At 39.8% G+C, this 24,353-nt stretch overlaps 2 protein-coding genes across 8 annotated transcripts in view; one reads left to right on the top strand and one right to left on the bottom strand.

Annotated features, from left to right (window-relative positions):
• LOC132394084 (ubiquilin-1-like) overlaps positions 1-2,350 on the top strand; it is a 47,296-nt gene extending 44,946 nt beyond the window's left edge. For all 3 annotated transcript variants that reach the window (XM_059969794.1, XM_059969793.1, XM_059969795.1), the window contains exon 11: positions 1,295-2,350. In XM_059969794.1, the coding sequence (XP_059825777.1) occupies positions 1,295-1,453 (159 nt within the window). In that variant the 3' untranslated portion in view covers positions 1,454-2,350. The remainder of the gene's footprint in view (positions 1-1,294) is intronic.
• Positions 1,657-22,740, bottom strand: LOC132394086 (probable gluconokinase). Of its 5 annotated transcripts, none has more exons than XM_059969797.1 (5): positions 22,665-22,740; positions 17,230-17,260; positions 13,277-13,363; positions 6,938-6,981; positions 1,657-3,272 (listed from the first exon to the last, which is right to left on the bottom strand). In XM_059969797.1, exons 1-5 carry the CDS (start codon positions 22,700-22,702, stop codon positions 2,909-2,911), a joined length of 564 nt encoding a protein of 187 aa, XP_059825780.1. In that variant the 5' UTR covers positions 22,703-22,740; the 3' UTR covers positions 1,657-2,908. The 5 variants fall into 5 exon arrangements, with proteins under 5 accessions (XP_059825780.1, XP_059825784.1, XP_059825781.1 ...); XM_059969801.1 differs by having other exon boundaries at positions 13,277-13,338; positions 22,665-22,709; XM_059969798.1 differs by lacking the exon at positions 22,665-22,740 and adding an exon at positions 22,513-22,607.
• Between the last annotated feature and the right edge of the window lie 1,613 nt (positions 22,741-24,353).

Raw genomic sequence — 24,353 nt, 5'->3', positions numbered from 1 at the left:
ACTGTCGGGGATGGTGGTAGCGGCACGTGCATTAGGGTCATTTAAGAGAGATAGGCACAAGGATGAAAGAAAACTGCAAGGCTATGTAGGTGGGGAAGGGTTACATTAAATCTTGGAGTAGGTTAAATGGTTGGAAGATATTATATCTTGGAGTAGGGTAAATGGTTGGAAGATATTGTGTGCTGTGCTGTTCTGTGCCTCTGTTAATGGATCTTTTGGGAGTGTTTTTTTACTCTCCTGAATATGTGCAACTCGAATAACTCTCAAACTTAATACTAAAGGTCAGTTGATTGGTACACAATACATGCTCCATAAACAGTTATTTTGGCTAGAGGTATGTGCCAGCCACATGATGCACTTACGCAAGCTGACAAAGCATATTTGGCAGCAACTCCATATTCTGTGGCCTTTACCACCAGTTAGGACATGGACAACAAGTGCTTTCGGAGTACAAGTTCTTCTGATTTGGAAATATTGCTGATTTTTCATTGCTTGGTCAAGATCATGAATTTTCTGATAGCATAGCACTTGAATTTGGACATCATTAAATGCTGGTATTGTAAGCAACAGCCTTGTTCTCTTATGAATCAAAAATGTCCATGTATACATCCATATCTATTAGTGGCTAAGGATCAAATTACCTCAGTTGTACAGTGAAATCCCATTATAACGCGATCGTTTGGGTCCATAAAATGTCATTGCAAAAAAAGCGGGGTCGTGCTAAATCAGGGTTCAAAAAAATCCGCATTCAAACTGACCCAATGTTGACCTAAAACACCCCTATTTGACCTGTTTTTCACAGAAAAAGATTTTCTTCTTCTAGCAGTTTGTTCCATTTTGAGCAAAAAAAGGGTCCAGTGACTCACACAAAATGCTGGTGGAACACAACAGGCCAGGCAGCATCTAGACTTAGTCAGGACTAACGGAAAAAGGAGATAGTAAGATATTTGAAAGTGGGAGGGGGAGGGAGAGGGAGAGATCTGAAATTATAGGAGAAGACAGGAGGGGGAGGGATGAAGCTAAGAGCTGGGAAATTGATTGGCAAAAGGGATACAAGGCTGGAGAAGGGGGAGTATGGATTGACATGGAGTTCAATGACTCATCGCATTATATCCGAATTCACGTTAAATTGGGGTGCGTAAAATCGGGGTTTCACTGTAATTCTCTCTAAACCTGTTTATTAACATTCATTGCCATGATAATGGTCACTTGAAGATAAGTTTTATTTCTACCAGAGAACACCTGTTGAATTTTTGCCTCTCTATGTTTTTTTTTGCATGTGACTGTTGAATAGACTATGACTACAAACCCTGAAGTTCAGTTTCAGCAACAACTTGATCAGCTCAGTGCAATGGGATTTCTGAACCGTGAAGCCAATCTTCAAGCCCTTATAGCGACTGGTGGAGATGTCAATGCTGCCATTGAGAGGCTACTGGGTTCCCAACCATCTTAGCGATCTTTTTGCAGCTTGCAAAGAAATTGTAATTTATTTTTGATATAACAGCGGTTAAATCTTAAACTCTTTCCAGCTTGACTTTTAAGATTGGGTTGTAGTTGGAGACTTGAGATAATTGATGCATTATTATAAGTGAATTCAGAGGCATTTGTACAGTACATGAGCCTTAGGATTTGATGGAAGATGTTGCATGCGTAACAATTTTGAGTTTGTAATTTTTAAGCAACCTAGTACAGGATTTCAGTTCATGTGAATATATTTCTTTGGTCTGCCCTGAAAATCTGTTGAAATCAAGCCTTGCTGTTTAACCAGTAATTCTTGATAGCAGTGTGTATAGAAAAAAAGACGTGCAAGAGATGCATTAGAAAGTGATCAAAAGCTGCAATGTCTGACTAACTTGTGTATTGTGAACGAAGCATGTATTATGGCAAATAACATCAAAAAGATTAAATACAGACTACCACTGAATCTAATATTTATTTTGCTTTAAATGCAAATAATGCCTAGAAATGTAGTGCATTACATATTATTTCACCAGAAAATATTCAGTAACCTTTCTAGTGATCTTGTTGAGTGCAATTGCAGTGGTTTTGAGCTTCCTAATCCTGGATGACATCAAATCTTTGTGCAGCTTTAATGAGCACCTTATTCTAAACAGTGTGCTTTGACTACAGCAGATAGGCTTTGGCCAGTAAATTCTTGCATACTGTATGTGCATTTGTGCATTATAATTTGGGATGTTGTTTCTTTTTAGTGTCATGTGATAATAATCTAATTTCTCTGAACTGCCTTGTACAAAATATTTAACCTGTCAATTTTTATCAGTAGTAATTAGTTATGCACATAGATCATTAAACAAATGAAAAATAAATTGTTCTCTTATTTTGAAAGACACCTACAAGAACCACTGGTTAATTCATTATGAGGACTTTATGTTAAGAAAGCCTGGAGCTATTATACAAATGGTGTTTTGAGTTCATGGAATCCTTTTGAGTTTGTTTCATTAGTCGAGGATTCCCATTGGTCTTTTAGTGTCTAACAACAAATGGGATTAAAGTATTCTCAATGCACAGCAGGAATGACAAAACCCAGTTTATCTAGTTTTAATATTTGAGGTTCAAATGAAAATTGGAATTCATGATCAACTTTATACCAACATAAGGTCAGAGATTACTAAGTGTTTTATATAAATAACATAAAGGCATTTTACAGAAAGTAGTTAAATTTCTGATCCTTGCATCAATTTGACTGAATTTCCATTTTTGTATTGGAGAAATTTGCAAAACTAAAGAGAGCAACTTTGGCATTTATATTAAATGATACAGTTGCAGAAACACTGAAGGAACAGACAAGTTTGTAGTGTAATGATGTAAAAGCTAATAGTTTTGCTTCCATTAATTACAAATTCAGACAGTTAAGTTACAACCATTCCTTCAGATGTCCTGTTAAAATTTAAAGATTTATACCCAGATACTTTCCAATCTCAGCCATTATCTCCAGAATGCTTTTCTCAATATTTATACTAATGAAATTTTCGGTGTCTTCAGGTGGTTCCAGGGTATCAAATTGAGACTGCAGCAAAGAAGCTGACATGAAATGTCCTTTTCTGGTTTCTAACCTTTTAATGATTAGTTCTATGGAACCATGAAGATACACAAACAAAATGTTCTTGTTAAAGTCAAATTGTGAGTATTTATGCTCTTCAAGGTTTATCAGTTTTCTCTTGATTATGCTGTGCTCGCCGATTAGAATTCTTCGATACATTCTCTTCAGGGAAGAACATGCTAGGATTACATTTGCACCAAGTAAGTATTCTCTGTGTTTGAACAAAAAAAGTAGAGATATTTTCAAATAACTTGCATATTTTCCTCAAAGTTTGATGGAGTTCATTCAATAGCATTAATTTTTGCTCACATTTTGGAAAAAAAATCAATTTAAAATGGACTGAAAACCAAGAAATAAGGTATATAGCCAACAATATAATGGAAATTTTGTGACCAAAAAGTTACAGTTCTAAAAAAACCTCATCCAATAATTACTGCCAATATCAGAACCACAAAGATATGACTGCTGACAGATTATACAGAAGGTACTAATTACACAAATAATGGAAATGAGTCTTGTGCAATTCTGATTGGAATGAAAAACAAAGAACTTAGTAAATTGGATTATCACATACAGTGGAAAATGTTCACTGCAACACAGATGTGTTTAAACTAAGTAGTGGGGGGAGGGGATGAACTGGAAATATAAGGATGGAGTTAAAGGGAAAGTGAAAATAAGAAAAGTTAAAAAGAACAGAATCAATGGAGTAGAAAGCTCAAGAAGAGATCATACAGTATGGCCAAGTGAAATAGGAATTGAGAGGGGAGTAACAAATTAAAAGTATTATATATGAATGCACGAGGTATAAGGAATAAAGTAGATGAGCTTGAGGCTCAGTTGGAAATTGGCAAGTACGATGTGGGAATAACAGAGACATGGCTTCAAGCAGACAGGGCCTGGGAAATGAATATTCAAGGATATACATCTTATCGAAAGAACAGACTGACTGGCAGAGGGGGTGGGGTGGCTCTGTTGGTGAGGAATGATATTCAGTCCCTTGCGAGGGGGGACATAGAATCAGGGGATGTAGAGTCAGTATGGATAGAACTGAGAAATTCTAAGGGTAGAAAGACTCTAATGGGAGTTACCTACAGGCCCCCAAACAGCAGTCTGGATGTAGGGTTAAAATTAAGAGTTAAAATTGGCACGTCGCGAAGGTAATGATACAGTTGCCATGGGGGATTTCAACATGCAGGTAGACTGGGAGAATCAGAATGGTACTGGACCCCAAGAAAGAGAGTTTGTGGAGTGCCTCCGAGATGGATTCTTAGAACAGCTTGTACTGGAGCCTACCAGGGAGAAGGCAATTCTAGATTTAGTGTGGAATGAACCGGATTTGATCAGGGACCTGGAGGTAAAGGAACCATTTAGAGGTTGTGACCATAATATGATATGTTTTAACCTACAATCTGAGAAGGAGAAGGGAAAATCAGATGTGTCAGTATTACAGTTGAACAAAGGGAACTATGGAGCTATGAGGGAGGAGCTGGCCAAAGTTCAATGGAACAATACCCTAGCAGGGAAGACAGTGGAACAACAATTTCTGGGAATAATGCAGAAGGTGCAGGATTGGTTCATTCCAAAGAGGAAGAAAGATCCTAAGGGGAGTAAGGGGCAGCCGTGGCTGACGAGGGAAGTAAAGGGCAGTATAAACATAAAAGAGAAGAAGTATAACATAGCAGAAATGAGCGGGAAACCAGAGGACTGTGAAGCTTTTAAAGAGCAACAGAAGATAACAAAAAAGGCAATACGCCAAAAAAAAAATGAGGTACGAAAGTAAACTAGCCAAGAATATAAAGGAGAGATAGTAAAAGCTTTCTTAGGTATGTGAATAGAGAAAAAGAGTTAAGACCAAAATTGGACCACTGGAGACAGAAACGGGTGAATTTATTATGGGGAACAAGGAAATGGCAGATGAGTTGAACAAGTACTTTGGATCTGTCTTCACTAGGGAAGACACAAAAAATCTCCCAGATGTCATAGTGGTCAAAGGAACTAGGGTAAAGGATGAACTGAAGGAAATTTATATTAGACAAGAAACAGTGTTGGATAGACTGTTGAGTCTGAAGGCTGATAAGTCCCCGGGACCTGATGGTCTACATCCCAGGGTACTTAAAGAGGTGGCTCTAGAAATAGTGGATGCATTGGTAATCATTTTCCAATGTTCTATAGTTTCAGGAACAGTTCCTGCTGACTGGAGGGTGGCTAATGTTGTCCCACTTTTCGAGAAAGGAGGGAGAGAGAAAACGGAATTATAGACCGGTTAGCCTGATGTCAGTGGTGGGAAAGATGCTGGGGTCAATTATAAAAGAGGAAATTACGACACATTTGGATAGCAGTAGAAGGATCAGTCTGAGTCAGCATGGATTTATGAAGGGAAAATCATGCTTGACTAATCTTCTGGAGCTTTTTGAGTATGTAATTATGAAAATGGACAAGGGAGAGCCAGTGGATGTAGTGTACCTGGACTTCCAGAAAGCTTTTGATAAAGTCCCACATAGGAGATTAGTGGGCAAAATTAGGGCACATGGTACTGACACGGATTGAAAATTGGCTGGCTGACAGGAAACAAAGAGTAGCGATTAACGGGTCCCTTTCGGAATGGCAGGCTGTGACCAGTGGGGTACCGCAAGGTTCGGTGCTGGTACCGCAGCTGTTTACAATATACATTAATGATTTAGATGAAGGGATTAAAAGTAACATTAGCAAATTTGCTGATGACACAAAGCTGGGTGGCAGTGTGAAATGTCAGGAAGATGTTATGAGAATGCAGGGTGACTTGGGACAGGTTGGGTGAGTGGGCAAATGTATGGCAGATTCAGTTTAATGTGGATAAATGTGAGGTTATCCACTTTGACAAGAACAGGAAGGCAGATTACTATCTAAATGGAGTCAAGTTAGGAAAAGGGGAAGTACAATGAGATTTAGGTGTTCTTGTACATCAGTCAATGAAAGCAAGCATGCAGGTACAGCAGGCAGTAAAGAAAGCTAATGGCATGCTGGCCTTTATAACAAGAGGAATTGAGTATAGGAGTAAAGAGGTCCTTCTGCAGCTGTACAGGGCCCTGATGAGACCCCACCTGGAGTATTATGTGCAGTTTTGGTCTCCAAATTTGAGGAAGGACATTCTTGCTATTGAGGGAGTGCAGTGTAGGTTCACAAGGTTAATTCCCGGAATGGCGGGACTGTCATGTGTTCAAAGATTGGAGCGACTGGGCTTGTATACACTGGAATTTAGAAGGATGAGAGGGGATCTGATTGAGACATATAAGATTATTAAGGGATTGCACACTGAAGGCAGGAAGCATGTTTCCGCTGATGGGTGAGTCCAGAACTAGAGGCCACAGTTTAAGAATAAGGGGTAGTCCATTTAGAACTGAGATGTGGAAAAACTTTTTCACTCAGAGAGTGGTGGATATGTGGGATGCTCTGCCCCAGAAGGCAGTGGAGGCCAAGTCTCTGGATGCATTCAAGAGAGAGTTAGATAGAGCTCTTATAGATAGCGGGGTCAAGGGATATGGGGAGAGGGCAGGAATGGGGTATTGTGTATGATCACAGTAAATGGTGGTGCTGGCTAGAAGGGCTGAATGGCCTACCCCTGCACCTATTGTCTATAAAGAGAAAAGTCACTGTAGGCCAACAATGAGGTGAGAATAAGGAGACTGTGGTCCCAAGGAAATAGAACAATTGCAAGTGATGCACAAGATTTTGAAAACTACAAACATTCAATCATTTGCCAAGTATTTATTTACTTTCTAAAAGGATGGGGTGATGGCGTAGTAAAATAATAATTTTAACTACCCCTCGGTATATCTGATCTGAATTTTGGCTATCTTTAATATTATACAATGTAAGATGCATTTAATTTCAATTTACCTCAACAATATTTCTTGCAAAGTGCATAGCCATGGTATTCTGTCCTGTGAACAAAGTACACTTTTAGCTGAAAAACTTAGTTGAGTTTATTGTCATGTGCACAATTACATAAAGTACAATGAAAATCTTGCTTGTAGTAGCATCTTGAGCTTGTAGCTATAGACAACACACTATATAAATTGTGCTATATAAAGTACATGGAGCTTGCTAAGTCAATTTATTCTTGCCTTTACTCACCTGAGAGGATTGTCATTGTCACCCTTTAACAGCCAGTTAAGTTCTTGAAAGCCCAAGTGCCTCTCAACAATTGATCTTAGTTACCAAACAAAACTGAAAAGCCATCTTTATCTAGTTTAGCTAATTCTGTGTTGCGCCCATCCTAATACTTGATTTTGAGGTTTATGTTTTGTACATTTCAGAAAAAAAAAAATTGTAACTTGAAATGTTATTTCCGATTAGTCTTATCCAAGGAAGTTTTAAATTATGGAGAATTATTTCAGATTCCTCAAGATTCTTAAATCTGGACCGCTGGTCTGGTGCAACACTAAGGATGAAACTATTTGAAAGATTTGTCTTGTATTTGGAGGAGATAAAGGCCTGTCTGCAACCTCAGGAGAAGGATGCAGGTGAGCTGATGATGGTACCAAAAAGACCAGGGGAACTGCCAGTGGTATCCAGGCCTTTACTTGTACATCTATCACTAAATTATCCTTCTTTATGACGTGGGAAATGGCAGTACTCTGATTTGTTGTTCCGTTTCCTAAATTACAACTGGGACCACTCTTCAGACAGTACTTCATTGACTGATAAAGCAGTTTGAGGCAATAAGCAATAAAGAATAGAAATCGCTGGAAATACTCTGCAGCTCAGCAGAGATTCAAGGATAAGAGAAAGAAGAATATGTTAAAAACTAAGACATGCACATCAATACTGCAGGAAGTGCCCAGCATTTTTGGCAGCGTTAGTGGACAAAAACTGAGATGGATTACAGCAGATATGATATGTTTCCAAAAGATATTACTAAGTATGTTTAGAATTACTGGAATATGGAAATACTGGGAATGATCTCCAGGAATGGCAATTCTAGGTGAGATCTCCCACCAAAAAATGTGTATTGGCCACCGTTTTAAATAAACTTGAATATAACAACTTCAACTAATACAAAGATTAGCATTATTTAATGTTTCCATTGTAATTTTTGAGATGTTTCAAAAATTCAGGGGTTCTAGATAAATATGCATATATGAAAATTGACTTTTTAAGAAATCAAGCCTGATAGAAATCAAGCCATTCTGGTTTTAATAGGTAGTAGAGGGAAGGAGAAAGAGAGAAGGGTGTAGAATAGGCTGCTCTCAAGAAGCAGGACACCTATTTGAATGTCATACTAGTTTCACAACTCACATTTAACCCATCCTTCAGACATTGCTTCTGATGTTTTTCAAGCCATGGTCTATGCTCCAGACTGAGAGGTGTAATTGCTTTTCAGAAGCAGGTTTATAGAACTGCTTGTGGGCCTGATGGATGAGAGTGTCGTCTCCTGATCCCCTACACTTTCTCTAACCCATACCCATCATCAGACCAAGTTTACCAACCCACATACAGGATTACTGACTACATTCCATACATTTCCAAATTTTCTGTTGCTCCTAGCCTAATGTTTCACAACTGACAGAAGGCCAGGGGTATTAATCAATCCAGTTTATAGATAGAATAACAGCTATAAGGAAAGCCATTATGTTTTGACATTAGAACTACACAGCTTAGAATTTCTATATAAAATCTGATTCACGGCTATCTGTTCAAAGCAATGAATAAGTTGTATGAAGAGTGATCTTGCTCACTAATGACACACACAAAATTTTAGTGGAACACAGCAGGCTAGGCAGCATCTATAGGGAGAAGCACTGTCGACGTTTTGGGCCGAGACCCTTCGTCAGGACTAACTGAAAGGAGAGATACTAAGAGATTTGAAAGTAGTGGGGCGAGGGGGAAATGCAAAATGATAGGAGACCGGAGGGGGTGGGATGAAGCTAAGAGCTGGAAAGGTGATTGGTGAAAATGATACAGAGCTGGAGAAGGGAAAGGATCATGGAATGGGAGGCGTCGGGAGAAAGAAAAGGGGAGGGGGGACCACCAGAGGGAGACGGAGAACAGGCAGGGTAATGGACAGAGAGAGAGAGAAAAAAACAACTAAATATGTCAGGGATGGGGTAAGAAGGGGAGGAGGGGCATTAACGGAAGTTAGAGAAGTCAATGTTCATGCCATCAGGTTGGAGGCTACCCAGCCAGTATATAAGGTGTTGTTCCTCCAACCTGAGTGTGGATTCATCTTGACAGTAGAGGAGGTCATGGATAGACATATCAGAATGGGAATGGGATGTGGAATTAAAATGTGTGGCCACTGGGAGATCCTGCTTTCTCTGGTGGATTGAGCGTAGGTGTTCAGCAAAACGGTCTGCCAGTCTGCGTCAGGTCTCACCAATATATAAAAGGCCACACCGGGAACACCGGACGCAGTATACCACACCAGCCGACTCATAGGTGAAGTGTTGCCTCACCTGGAAGGACTGTCTGGGGCCCTGAATGGTGGTGAGGGAGGAAGTGTAAGGGCAGGTGTAGCACTTGTTCCACTTACAAGGATAAGTGCCAGGAGGGAGACCAGTGGGAAGGGATGGGGGGGGGGGACGAGTGGACAAGGAAGTCACGTAAGGAGCAATCCCTGCGGAAAGCATAAAGTGGGGGGGGGGGGGGAGAGGGAAAGATGTGCTTGGTAGTGGGATCCCATTGGAGGTGGCGAAGTTATGGAGAATTATACCTTGGACCTGGAGGCTGGTGGGGCGGTAGGTGAGGATAAGGGGTGAGGGTGGGGTGAGGGCAGATGTGCGGAAAATGGGAGAGATCCCTTAACTTCCCACCGATCTCCCTCCTGGCACTTATCCTTGTAAGTGGATAACAGTCAACATAACATAGAAATACACTCAAATCAGCATGAGTTAATTAGTCTGATGGCCTGGTGGAAGAAACTGTCCTGGACCCTATTGGTCCTGGCTTTTATGCTGTGGTACAATTTCCCGGATGGTAGCAGCCGGAATAGATTGTGGTTGGGGTGACTTGGATCCCCAATGATCCTTCGGGTACTTTTTTCACACTTGCCTTTGTAAATGTCCTGAATCATGGGAAGTTCACAATTACAGATATACTGGGCTGTCTACTGGGCTTAATCGCAGAATCCTGCGATTAAGGGGAGTACAGTTCCCATACCAGGCAGTGATGCAACCAGTCAGGATGCTCTCAATTGTGCCCCTGTAGAAAGTCCTTAGGATCTGTAGGCCCATACCAAACTTACTCAACCATCTGAGGTGAAAAAGGTGTTGTGCCTTTTTCACCACACGGCTGGTGTGTACAGACCACGTGAGTTCCTCAGTGATGTGGATGCTGAGAAACGTAAAGCTGTTTATCCTCTCAACTCCAGATCCATTGATGTCAATAGGGGTTAGCCAGTCTCCATTCCTCCTGTAATCCACATCCAGCTCCATTGTTTTTGCGACATTGAGGGAGAGGTTGTTTTCTCGACACCAGGGAGATGATTTCGTCTATGTAGGTCACCTTGTTATTGTTTGAGATCAGGCCAATCAATGTAGTGTTGTCGGCAAATTTAATTAGCAGATTAGAGCACTGGGTGACGACACAGTCATAGGTATACAGAGAGTAAAGGAGGGGACTTAATACACAGCCCCAAGGGGCTCCTGGGTTGAAAGTCAGAGGCGTGGAGGTGAGGGAGCCGGTGATCTGACAGGAAGTCCAGGATCCAGCTGCACAAGGCCCAGGTCTCTGAGTTTCTTGTTGAACCTGAATGAATTGATGGTATTGAATGCTGAACTGTAGTCCAAGAACAGCATTCTCACATAAACATCCTTCTCCTCCAGATGTGTAAGGTCGGTACGTAGAGCAGTGGCTATTGCGTCATCTGTCAGTTGGTTATATAGGTAGGCAAATTGTAGGGGGTCCAGTTTGGGTGTTAGCAAGCTACAGATGTAATCCTTGACCAGCCTCTCAAAGCATTTGCTTATTATTGAGGTGAGTGCGATAGGACACCAGTTGTTCAGGCATGTTACCTTGGTCTTTTTTGGGTACAGGACCAGTAGTGGATGATTTGAAACAAGAGGGCACTCTACACTGGGAGAGGGAGAGATTAAAAATGTCTAGGTTTATGTTTATATTCAGCTCATGCTTTTTGATGCAGGCGCAGATGATGCAGCTTCCTGTTATGGAATACTGCAATACATTTTGCAGGAATGCACTCTTTGTAACACAGGGTGTGGAGGCCGTCTGTACATACACAATCAACAGATCAGCTCTTTGTGAAGCACATCAATGTTTAAAAAAATTAAGCAACTAACTGGTGGTGGTTCAAGAACATCCCCCATCCTCAACAAAACCATTGCAGTTACCTTTAGCTAGAAGTGTTGAGTGGATAATCTAGTTTCCTTCTTGGGTGCTGGGAATCACCACAGCACCTCTCAAAACCACAAATTATAACTCCAAAATGCAGCAGAACTACAAACCCCATTTCCAGAAAAGTTGGGATATTTTCCAAAATGCAATAAAAACATCACCTTTCCTTTTAATAACACTTTTTAATTGTTTTGGAACTGAGGATACTAATTGTAGTAGATTTGCAATTGGAAATTTTGTCCATTCTTGCTTGATATAAGACTTCAGCTGCTCAACAGTCTGTGGTCTCCGTTGTCTAATTCTCCTCTTCATGATGCGCCATACATTTTCAATAGGAGATAGATCTGGACTGGCAGCAGGCCAGTCAAGCACACGCACTCTGTGTCTACAAAGCCACGCTGTTGTAGCCCATGCAGAATGTGGTCTGGCATTGTCCTGCTGAAATAAGCATGGACGTCCCAGGAAGAGACGTCACCTTGATGGCAACATATGTCTCTCTAAAATCCTAATCTACGCCTCAGAGTCAATGGTACCTTCACATACATGCAACTCACCTATGCCGTGGGCACTGATGCACCCCCATACCATCACAGATGCTGGCTTTTGCACCTTTCGCTGATAACAATCAGGATGGTCATTTTCATCTTTGGCACGGAGAACTTGACGCCCGTTTTTTCCGAAAACTAGCTGAAATGTGGACTCATCTGACCACAGCACACGGTTCCACAGTCTTTCGGTCCATCTGAGATGAGCTCGGGCCAAGAGAACTCGCTGGTGTTTCTGCATAGAGTTGATGTGTGGCTTCCTCCTTGCGTAATACAGTTTCAAGTTGCATTTCTGGATGCAGCGACGGACTGTGTTAAGTGACAATGGTTTTCCAAAGTACTCTCGAGCCCAGGTGGCTATAATTGTCACAGTAGCATGACGGTTTCTTAGGCAGTGCCGTCTCAGGGCTCGAAGATCATGCACATTCAACAGTGGTTTCCGACCTTGCCCTTTACGCACTGAGATGTCTCTGAATTCTCTGAATCTTTTCACAATATTATGTACTGTAGATGTTGAAAGACCTAAATTCTCTGCAATCTTGCGGTTGGGAAATGTTCCTTTTGAACTGACTAACAATTCTGTCACAAATTTTGGCACAAAGGGGTGAGCCACAACCTTTGCTTGCAAAGACTGAGCCTTTGATGGACACTACTTTTATACCCAGTCATGATACCTCACCTGCTACCAATTAGCCTGCTTAATGTGGAGTCTTCCAACCCAGTGTTACTTAAATATTCTGTGCACTTTTCAATCTTATTTTAACTCTGTCCCAACTTTTGTTGAGTGTGTTGCGGCCATCAAATTCTAAATTTGTGTATATTTACAAAATACAATTAAGTTGGTCAGTAAAACTATTGAAAATCTTTTCTTTGTACTTTTGTCAGTTAAATAAAGGTTCACATGAATTAACATATCACAGATTTTTGCTTTTATTGCATTTTGGAAAATATCCCAACTTTTCTGGAAATGGGGTTTGTATTTAAATGTCACACACCATCCTGATTTGAATGATATTGCTAATTCTTCTTCATTGATCATTCAAAATTCTGGATCTCCAGATTCAACTGGATTTGCTGACAGGTGAGTTACATAGCCAGATTTACTATACAGCTGTTAAAGCATCTTAAACCACCTTGTATAGCTAGTTAGAAGGAACATTGAACAGTAACATTAGACAGGACAGCTACTTGTAGAAGGCTTTTAAAAAGAGACAAAAGTTTAGATTTTATCTTTTTGTGTTAAATACTTTTCTCATTTTGTCAGGATAAAAATTTTATTACATTTACTGAAAGCATTCAGACAAAAAAGATGGGTAAGCATAATCTTAAAAAGTATTACCTCATCATTTAGTGGTATTCCTTTAGCCATTTTTTCTTTATTTTCTTCAGAATGGTAGTCATCTGCATCATAGAATTTCCAGCCCAGCTATTGAAATTTATTTAATATATTTTCAGGTTGCACATCTTTTTAAATCTTGAGAGACGATCATGTACTGATAAACTTACTTCACCCTATCACAACTGAAACTTTTTTGCCGTTGTCATCTCCTGTCATCTTCTCTGTTCATTTTTTCCTTTACTAACTCTGTATTAACTAAATTTTACCATCTACATCCTATTCCTTGTCCCATTTACTTAGCATGTCTGTCTTTTTATGCCATCATCTACAGTTCTCCCATCCCTTTTCTCCGCTAATGAATACATTTCAAAAATTATTTCCATTGACATTACCATTTCCTTTCCAATTAAAAGGAGATCTGAGAGATATGTTCTTCCACACTGGAAGTTGTGGACATTTATATGGAACGAGCTGCCAGAAAGGTAGTAAAAGCAGTAGTAAAATACAATGTTTACTTTGGATAGGAAAGGTTTAAAAGCATGTGGACCAGAGGCGGGCAAATAAGATTAGTGTAGATAATCATCTGGACTGGCATAGATCAGTTGGACCAAATGGTCTATTCCCATACATTATGGCTTCATGAATCTAAACCACTACATGCTCCCACTTCACCTTTGCAATCTCTATCAACCCAGAATCATTGTTGCACTTTTACAATTTCAGCCTAATTACATATATTTTCTAAGGACTTTCAATGGTCATGAATGTTCTGAATGCCGATTTTAAAGGCTTTTTGAATGTCTTGTCAATGTGACATTATACAAAAATAAAATGTATAAACAATTGAAAACAATTAAGCAAACTCAAATAATTCAAAAAATTGACAATTAATTAGCACTCATCCTTAGTCTATCCAGTGTAAATGCTGAAGCACTACAGCAACTTTGGATTCTACTGCTGCACAAAATGTAGGTGGTGACTCTCTGACTACTCTGCATTAAATAGTTGAATCTATAGTGCCAATAAAAATTATTCATCTCACTGCCCCCCTGTAAGTTTTCATGTTTTATTGTTTTACAACATTGAATCACACTGGGTTTAATTTGGCTTTTTTAACACTGAGCAACAGAAAAAGACACTTTTGTGTTAAGGTGAAAACAGATCTCTACAAAGTGATCTAAATTAATTACAAATATAAAACACAAAATAATTGATTGCTGAAGTATTCACCCCCTTTAATATGACACACCAAATCATCACTGGTGCAGCCAATTGGTTTTAGAAGCCTCATAATTATTTAAATGGAGATCACAATGTGCAGTCAAGGTGTTTCAATTGTTTGTAGTAAAATATGCCTGTATCTGGAAGGTCCAACTGCTGGTGCATCAGTATCCTGGCAAAAACTACATCACACCATGAAGACAAAAGAACACTCCAAGCAACTCTGAAAAGGTTGTTGAAAAGGACAAGTCAGATGATGGATATAAGAAAATTTCCAAGTCACTAACTATCCCTTGGAGTACAATTAAGTCAATTATCAAGAAATGAAAAGAATATGGCACAGCTGTAAATCTGCCTAGAGCAGGCCGTCCTCAAAAATTAAGTGTCCGTGCAAGAAGGGGACTAATAAGGGAGGCCACCAAGAGACCTATGACAACTCTGGAGGAGTTACAAGCTTCAGTGGCTGAGATGGGAGAGACTGCGCATACAACTGTTGCCTGGGTGCTTCTCCAGTCACAGCTTTATGGGAGAGAGGCAAAGAGAAACCCACAGTTGGGGAAAAAAAAAACACACACAAGAAATCTCGGCTAGGGTTTGCCAGAAGGCATGTGGGAGACTCTGAAGTCAGCTGGAAGAAAGTTCTATGTCTGATGAAATCAAAATTGGGCTGTTTGGCCATCAGAATAAAAGCTATGTCTGGCCTAAGCCAAACACTACACATAATCAACAACACACCATCCTACCATGAAGCATGGTGGCAGCTGCTTCATGCTGTGGGGATGCTTCTCTGCAGCAGACCCTGGAAGGTGGAGGATAAAATGAATGCAGCAAAATACAGGGCAATCCTGGAGAAAAACCTAATGCAGTCTGGAAGAGAACTGTGACTTGGGAGAAGATTTGTTTTCCAGCAGGACAATGACACCAAACATTCAGCCAAAGCAACACAGGAGTGGCTTAAAAAACTTGGAGAGGCCAAGTCAAAGTCCAGGTCTCAATTCAACTGAGAATTTGTGGCTGGACTTGAAAAGGGCTGTTCACCTACAATCCCCAAGCAATCTGACAGAATTGCTGCTTCTATTGTAATTGTTGCCAAAGGTGCATCCACTAAATACTGGGACTGAATACTTCTCAATCAATTATTTTGTATTTTACTAATTAAGTTGGATCACTTTAAAGAGGTCTGTTTTCATGTTGACACGAAAGAGTCTTTTTCTGTTGATCAGTGTCAAAGAAGCCAAATCAAATCCACTGATTCAATGTTGTAAAACAATAAACAATAAAAAATGAAAACGACCAGGGGGGAGGGGTGAATACTTTTTATAGACACTGTATACTTGCTGTAATCCCACAATGTCTATACTCGTAAAGTTCCATGAACAGCAAGTCCATTTATGTAAACAGTTGTGGGGAACTGAATACTTCAAAGCACTGACCCACTGGACCATTTTTCGCCCATCCCTCAAACCCGAGACTGAGTCTGCAGTTAATTTTGCAGACCCAAACAGTCAGCAAACCCTCCCCCTCTCCCATGGTCACAGAGAGAGACAGGAAATCTGACTATTGTTGGAGAAAAAGTCTGTGCTCCAAGAATACCATCTAAACTATTAAAAAAACCTCCTTAAATTTTAGAGCCAATGTCTGGCATTGTGGCATACCCTCTTACGTAAATTTATCTGAGTGAAATCTTTGTGCAAGATATGTCACTAGATCACAGACTTCTTCTCATCCACCAAATTGAGATGGCAATCAAAATCTCTGTGCTCTGCTTGGAACAATTTCCAAACACCAAAAAGGCAAGCTTCATGTCATCCAATTCAAAAAGATCAAAGTTATTATCAGAGTGCATATATGTCACCACATGCAACCCTGAGAATCTCAATCGTGGGCATACTTAGCAGATCTATAGAATGGTAACTGTAAACAGGGTCTGTAAACTGTAAACAAACTATGCAAATGCAGATATAAATAAATGGCAATAAATAATCAGCATGCAATAACAAAATAATAGAGTTCTTAAATGAGTGTTCAAGAGCCTGATGTTGAGGGGTAGTAACTGCTCTTGAACCTAGTGTATGAGTCCTGAAGCTGCTGTACCTTCTACCTGAGGCACCAGTGAGAATACAGCATGGCGCGTGTGGTGAGGACCTTTGATGATGGATGCTGCTTTTTTATGTAAGAAGCTTAATTCTTACTTTTACTGTTTATACGTCCTTACAAAAAGGGCCTTTCAGCCCATTGATTCTAAGCTGTCCCTTCAGAATGTCCCATCACTCCCATTTTCTTGTTTACATTCCTGTAATTCATTTAATCTCCTGTGATAATCAAGTCCTCATTTTACTCTACAGACACCTAACTATACCTGGAGTAATCTGACCTACCAGGAAGTTTTTGTGATGTGGTAAGAAGTCCTAGCATCCAGGGGAACCCCACAGAAGAACATGCAAACTCTACAGAGTGAACCCAATGTCAGGACCAAACTCAGAGATGGCAACAGTGTTATTTGTTCTGCTACTGTATTGCCCCAGTGTTTAAAACCTTCATGTTTCCCACAAAATAATATTCTAACCTTGATCCTAATCTCTCAATTTTGAAAAACTTTGTTTTCATTTGTGTATATCATCATTAGTGGGTTAAAATCTAACAGACTTGTCCATTGAGAAAGAAAAATCAAAAGTAAATGAAATTAAACAAAAGTTAATGTTTTTCCAATAGTTCTCAGAATTGACACATACCTTTTCAGCAAGAGATGAAGACACTGTGGTCCTAGAAGAAAGAGGATAAAATTAAATAAATCTAATATCAAAAATATGTTGGTGCTTAAATTCTTACTCAATACGTATGTTAATGATAAACAAAAGTATGTTATAAAATGTGGAATTCCAATAATTACGAATTTCCTTAAGTGTGTCATTATATATTAAAACTCCAATGTATTGTGGCATGGCCTAACATAGCAGGTTAACAAAATGTCCTACAATAGAGTCATAGAGAAGTAGAGCAAAAACTGGCCTTTTGGCCCATCTAGTCCATGCTAAAACCTTTTAAACTGCTTATTCCCATCCACCTGCACCAGGACCATGGTCCTCCATATCCCTACTATCCATGTGTTAAATATCTAAAGGTTTGAGTTTTTCCTCACAAAGAATAGACAAACAAACTGATATAAGTGCTTTGGAAATGACATCATTGCTCCAATAAGAAAATGAACTAATTTAAACAATGCCTTTGTTTTGTTGTAAATGAGGTTGGGTTCTTTCTCTGCATCTGCCCTAAATACTCTGCATTATTCCTTTATCCTGTAAAATGTATACCCCTGTGAAAATTGTGAGAGACTAGAGAAAAAAGTTGGAATATTGTTAACTTTTCCTCCAAGTATTGGGCCTATTAGGAAATAGGTCATTCACTTATTTGACATTATGATATCTTTACAGTTTCAAAAATATGAATTTGTAAATTTGTTTCATTTTTTGGCATTTGCTCTTTCCTTCCTAATTGTTATAGTTTGATGTATTTGATTTACTGTATTTGTGCTTAAGTTTATTTGACTTTGTTTGATTTAATCCACCACATTTTCCCTTGAAAAGCTTATTCTTTAATATCAAGCCCAAGCAAACCAAACAAAAATCCTCTACTCCCAGTGTAAAACAATGAATCCAACTGAATTAAATTTAATATCTTTATTAGATACTGTATGACAATAAGCATAACTTTCAGAATCATTTAGCAAAAACTTTGTTAGTCAATTCTGTAAACTGATTTTAAAATGATAATAATACCTGTGTACAAAGTCTGAAAGACAAATTTAAAATGCAACTTAGAAATTTTTTGTTTGTCATACAGACTACCATAGCATTAGTTGTCATTTCAATACTGCAACCCTGTCATGGGTATATTACTGCCATTTTAATCCTGCAAGCTAAAGGCTATTGCAAACCTTTTGAAATAAACAAAGCTATGACAATCAAGTTTGCTAAAATTTTTGCAATATATAATTAATTAAATTACAACTCTTGTCGGTCCTATTTCATAAATTTCAAATTAAGTGAATTTTTAAATGTAACCGTGGAGAGCATTCTGACAGGTTGTATCACTGTCTGGTATGAGGGGGCTACTGCACAGGACAAAAAGAAGCTGCAGAAGGTTGTAAATTTAGTCTGTTCCATCTTGGGTGCTAGCCTACAAAGTACCCAGGTCTTTATTCTTTGGAGCATAGAAGGTTGAGGGGGGACTTGATAGAGGTATTTAAAATAATGAGGGGGACAGATCAAGTTGAAGTGGATAGGCTTTTTCCATTGAGAGTAGGGGAGATTCAAACAAGAGGACATGAGTTGAGAGTTAGGGGGCAAAAGTTTAAGGGTAACACGAGGGGGAATTTCTTTACTCAGAGAGTGGTAGCTGTGTGGAATGAGCTTCCAGTAGAAGTGGTAGAGGCAGATTCGGTATTGTCATTTAAAGTAAAATTGATTAGGCATATGGACAGGATAGGAATGGAGGATTATGGGCTGAGTGTGAGCCAGTGGGACTAGGTGAGTGTAAGCGTCAGCACGGACTAGAAGGGCCGAGATGGCCTGTTTCCGTGCTTTAATTGTTATATGGTTATATCTTCAAGGAGTGGTGTCTCGGAAAGGCAGCCCCCAGGGCATGCCCTTTTCTCACTGTTACCATCAGGTAGGAGATACAGAAGCCTGAAGGCACACACTCAGTGACTCAGGAACAGCTTCATTCCCTCCGCCATCCAATTCCTAAATGGACATTGAACCCTTGAACACTACCTCGTTTTTTAAATATGGATTATTTTTTGCACAATTTTTAATCTATTCAATATATGTATACTGTAATTGATTTACTTATTTATTTATTTTTTCTTTTTTTCTAGATTATGTATTGCATTGAACTGCTGCTGCTGCTAAATTAACAAATTTCACGCCACGTGCCGGTGATAATAAACCTGATACTGATTCTGATTCATGTGTAACATTCCAATAGCATAAAACTCAGAAACTGATGGAAAGTTCTTAGTGATGTGATTCACAAAAATATTGTGCAAGCTGAAAAAGTGCAGGAAAAGCAGGATCTGTGAAGAGAGAGAAGGTTGATAACTTTTCATCAGAACTGAAAAGTGACGAAACAGCATGCTCTAAGTTGCAAAGAAGGAAGAGGTGGGGAGAATATAGGGAGTGTCTGCTAGACTAGAGCACAAGTGCAGCTATAATCATGGTCTGAGAGAAGACTTTGAAGGCTTCTTGTTCATAACTGATTACAAGTCTTCATCTTCCATCCCAACTATCTCTACATTCCGCTGTTCATCCTCTAAATCCTGACAATTACAAGCAAACATACACTCTTCTCAGCATTCTTAAGGGAACATTCACAATTTGTTTTCCATTATCTCTTTCTCATGATATTTTCCCATGGACTTGGAGCTGATTCAGCTGACCCCTTTCTGTCCCACCATCCAAAAATCCAAACTGTTATGCCAGGTGAACTAGCAATGGACTTGTACATTCCAATTTACTGAGCTGCATTGGTTACTCACAATGGGATCTCTTCTGTATCTAAGAAACCAAATGCAAGTTGGGTGACTGCTGTCTAGCCCACAATGTGACCTTGATCTTCAAGTTCCTCATCATCTTAACTTTTCATTCCACTCCTACTATGTCTCTGGCCTCCCACAGCATTCCAAACGAAGCCCCGTGAAAGCTCAAGGGAAAACATTTCACTTTTATTTTAAAGGTGTGGTAGTTTTCAGGAGTCAATAATAAATACAAAAATTTTTGATAACTAACCTTTCCTGTCTATATCACAGCTGGTGCAAGATCCTGCACCTGAAACCGCTTTCTCTTCAAGATACCCCCAATCTGCTGATTATTCCCAGTATTTCCTTTTATTGCAGATATCCAACAACCGGCACGTTTCACATTTCAGTTGTTTCTCTTCCTCTCCTCTGCCCTAGTTCATATCCATCCATTTATACTTCATCCAGAGGCATCAGCAGTGATGAACAAGTCTTCACCAGCACTGAGGTAGGTGCCTGTCACTTGGATTCTCTTGTTCTGTACTTTGTCTCAGATATTCCCTTTGTTCTCCCCACCATTCCTGCTGGCCTGGAATTTAAAATATGCTTGTTCTATCATTTTTCCAGTTCACTTGAGGAATTATTGATTTGAAATGTTGATTTTGTTTCTCTTTCTGTAAGAGATCTGTACAATACTTTCAGCATTTTTCTGTTCAGAGTGTAGAGAATTCCATAAAAACTTATAGTAACATGGCTGTGAATGGAACGAATGGTACATCTGTAGTTGAAATCTTGTTTTACTACAAAATGTTCCAATGGCTCATTCAAATCTCCATTCAAGAGCCTGTCACGACAGTTATTGTTGAAAAACATTTTTTTAAATTTGGTAGACAGTTGGTTGAACATATTGCCCATACACCAAGCTGTGTTTTACTCAGTGTACAGTTCACCAGGTGATGCCAGATGGACATTATCATGTTTTCACACCTAATGATACAGACCAGTCCAGCCAGTAAAGTGTAAGCAATCTTGTTTAATGGTTTTGCAAAACAAAGTTGGCTTTGGCATTACAACTCTTGTGAAATACAATTCCTCGAGACAATCAGCAGCTCAGGCAGCATTTGTGAAGACAAACATAGAGTTTTATATGGATTATTTTTGATCACAGCCATTATGATGGAAGATCACTGGCCTGAAATGTTAATGCTGTTTTCTTCCTCCTCGAATGCTAACAGATCTGATGATTATGCCTTGTATTTTCTGTTTTTTGAGGAAATGCAAGAAATAATGATCAGGTCCATCAGGTTAATAATGTCTACAACTCTTTGCTTGAAATATATATTTGGCTAAACTGCGCAAACTGTGGGTGTTGATTCTAAAAGGATTCTGTGTTTAGCAAGTACCATACTTATGTGAAACAACTTCCACCCAGGCCCAATCACCCAATGATTGATGTCACTGGACTCCTCATGGTAAACCTAAGCTCAGCTCCCACACCTTCTATTGCCAAACCTTGTACAAGACTGGAGGTCGTCATTCATCTGAACAGTAATTGTAGGCCTCCAAGGCCAGGATAAAAAGGGCAAGTTATTTATTTTAAATGTGCTTGAATATGTTTAAAATATTTTAATTAATTATTCAGGCCAATGTTAATAGATTTTAAACATTTTGAATGTTAGTAATATTTATTTTTTTTATGAAGAGCCTGGACAGTTTTGAAGGACGAGGCTGCACCTGTGGTCACTGTGGTCTACTTGCCACTGAAGTATAGATAGTTATTTTTCATTGGCTACCTTCTGGGTCCAACTGCCCAGCTTAATTGGCCTTCTGAACCTGCCAGAGTGTAAGCATGGGACCAGTGCAGACAGTGATATGAATCCAACTCAATTTGATCAATTATATGGTAATAGATTGATAATAATTTGTGATTCCAACTTCCATGCTGTGTACTTATTTCTAATAGCTATTAATATTTTATTATTCTATTAATATATTAATATTTTAATACACTGTTAACACTATTTAATAATCAATAGGACCAGATTTTTAATCAATGCAGGTCATTATTAAAATTCTTCCTTTAAAAGCTGGTCACAAGTAAGTTATACCAAATAGACTTCCTCCATAAATGCTATAATAAATAACCTCTTCTTTTAGATCAGAGCTTTTCGCCAAGAGGGCCATTTTTAAGGTTAGAGCAGAAGATTGTACTGCAAATAGGTGACAGGACAGCAAAATAGTTAATGATAACCAGAATCTGGCAGAAAGGGACAGTCAGTGCACGCGAATGTAAACGTATACTTCCATCAGAAACAAAGAGAATGCAAAAAGATCAAATCAAAGGCACACAGGATTCATTACTGCTGGCACAAATAAACAGAGTTCAACTAATAATGATTAAAGTGATGTGGTCACAGCGAGTGTCTGTTTTCCCATGGTTGGGATGTGTGAGGCAGTGAAATGGAGTTGAAGGCTAAGTTTTCCACATAGAGTGTGATACCTGGAATGGGCTGTCAGGGACAGCAGCAACATAGACAGGACGCAGAGTGACAAGGAGGGTGTGATGCTGTTCGCTGACGGGCCTTTCGGAGGAACCCCTGCCCTCGCCCTCTCCCACTCCCTCCCTCCCTCCGCCAACACGGTCTCACTCACTTCCCGCAGCCACTCACGCCCATCACCACCAGAATCATCTCCGGCACCCCGAGATCTCGCGAGACTTGTGCGCGCCGGGAGGCCCGCCCCCTGCGAAACGTCATCGGCACGTCACCCCGGAGGGAAATCGCCCCTGGTTTGTAATTCACCTTCGATAGCAGCCGAGACCATTCACCCCCTTGCAGAATCACGGAGATCTGCATTAGCTGAGGACTCACGGCCCTTCAGATAAGATGATAGGAGGTTTCGCCGGACTGTGGGAAGTTTTTGGTGGAGGGAATATCTGAACCAGGTTTAATATCAACTTGCCTATGTCGTGATATCTGCTGTTTTGCGGCAGCAGTACATTGCGATACGTAATCAAACCTATAAATTACAATAATATATTTGCACTACATATAAAATGAATTGAGTAAGCAGTACGAGAAGTGAGCAAAAAATATACAGTGAGGTCGTGTGCATGGGTTCATTGTCCATTCCGAAATCTGATGCTGGAGGGGATGAAGCTGTTCCTGAAATGTTGAGTGTATGCGTACCTTGTCCTTGATGGTAGCAATGAGAAGAGGACATGTCCTGGGAGATGGGCGTCCTTAATGATGGATGTCCTTAATGATGGATGCCGCCCTCTTCAGACATTGAGTTTTGAAGATGCCCTTGAGTTTGTGTAGGAGGGAGGCGTCAGATTTTTGGATCATGGGACTCTCTTGCAGGGAAAGTGCAACCTGTACAGGGGAGGTGGTTTGCATTTGAACTGCAGAAGGACGAATATCCTAGCGGGAAGGTTTGTTAATGCTGCATAGTGGGGTTTAAATTAGAGTTGCAGGGGAATGGGAACCAGAGAGCCAGAACAGGTTGTGGAGAGAAATCAAATCGTTGAGCAGGATGTGACTAAGGTTCTGATCTGCGTATATTTCAATACAAGAAGCACGAAAGGCAGATGAGCTCAGGGCATGGATCAACACATGGAATTATGATGTAGCCATTAGTGAGACTTGGTTGCAGGAGGGGCAGAACTGGCTGCTCAATATCCCGGGGTTCCTTTGTATTGGACGCGACAGAGCGGGAGGGATTAAAGGCGGCGGGGTGGGGGGGTGTTACTAATCATGGAAAATGTCACGGCACTGCTCGTTCAGGACACACTGGTTAACTCCTCCAGTGAAGCTTTATGAGCTTTACTAAGGAATAAAAAAGGTATGGCCGCTTTAATGGGAGTATTTATAGTCCGCGGGATCTAGAGAAACAAATTTGTAGAGAGATCGCAGACTATTGCAAGAAAATGAGGTTGTTATAGTAGGCGATTTTAACTTTCCACATATTGACTGGGAATCCCATACTGTGAAATGACTAGATGGGGTAGAGTTTGTTAAATGTGTTCAGGAAAGTATGTAGACATCCCAATGATCTGCCATTAGGGAACGAGACAGCAGGTGACAAAACTTTGTGTAGGGTATCACTTTGCATTTAGTAATCACAACGTCATTAGTTTCAAAGCAAATATACAAAGAGATTGGAGAAAGGCTAATTTTGACGATATCAGAAAGGATCTGGCAAGTGTGGATTGGGACCGGCTGTTCCCTGACAAAGCCGTACTTGGTAAGTGGGAGATCTTCAGAAGTGAAATTTTGAGAGTACAAAGCTTGTATGTGCCTGTCAGAATAAAAGGAAAAGATAACAGGTTTAGGAAGCCTT

This window comes from Hypanus sabinus, chromosome 5 (assembly GCF_030144855.1).
Source record: "Hypanus sabinus isolate sHypSab1 chromosome 5, sHypSab1.hap1, whole genome shotgun sequence".
Lineage (NCBI taxonomy): Eukaryota > Metazoa > Chordata > Chondrichthyes > Myliobatiformes > Dasyatidae > Hypanus > Hypanus sabinus.
This window is presented reverse-complemented; position numbering and strand designations above follow the sequence as displayed.

What these genes read in the sequence shown, in the direction of transcription:
- LOC132394086 (XM_059969797.1), bottom strand. Translation starts at nt 22,702, where the DNA reads ATGATTCTGGTGGTGATGGGCGTGAGTGGCTGCGGGAA. An exon ending in CTTCATCTCTTGCTGAAAAG is followed by an intron (nt 13,364 to 17,229) that starts GTATGTGTCAAT and finishes AAATTTCAATAG; the next exon opens with CTGGGCTGGAAATTCTATGA. An exon ending in GAATACCACTAAATGATGAG is followed by an intron (nt 6,982 to 13,276) that starts GTAATACTTTTT and finishes CTTTGTTCACAG; the next exon opens with GACAGAATACCATGGCTATG.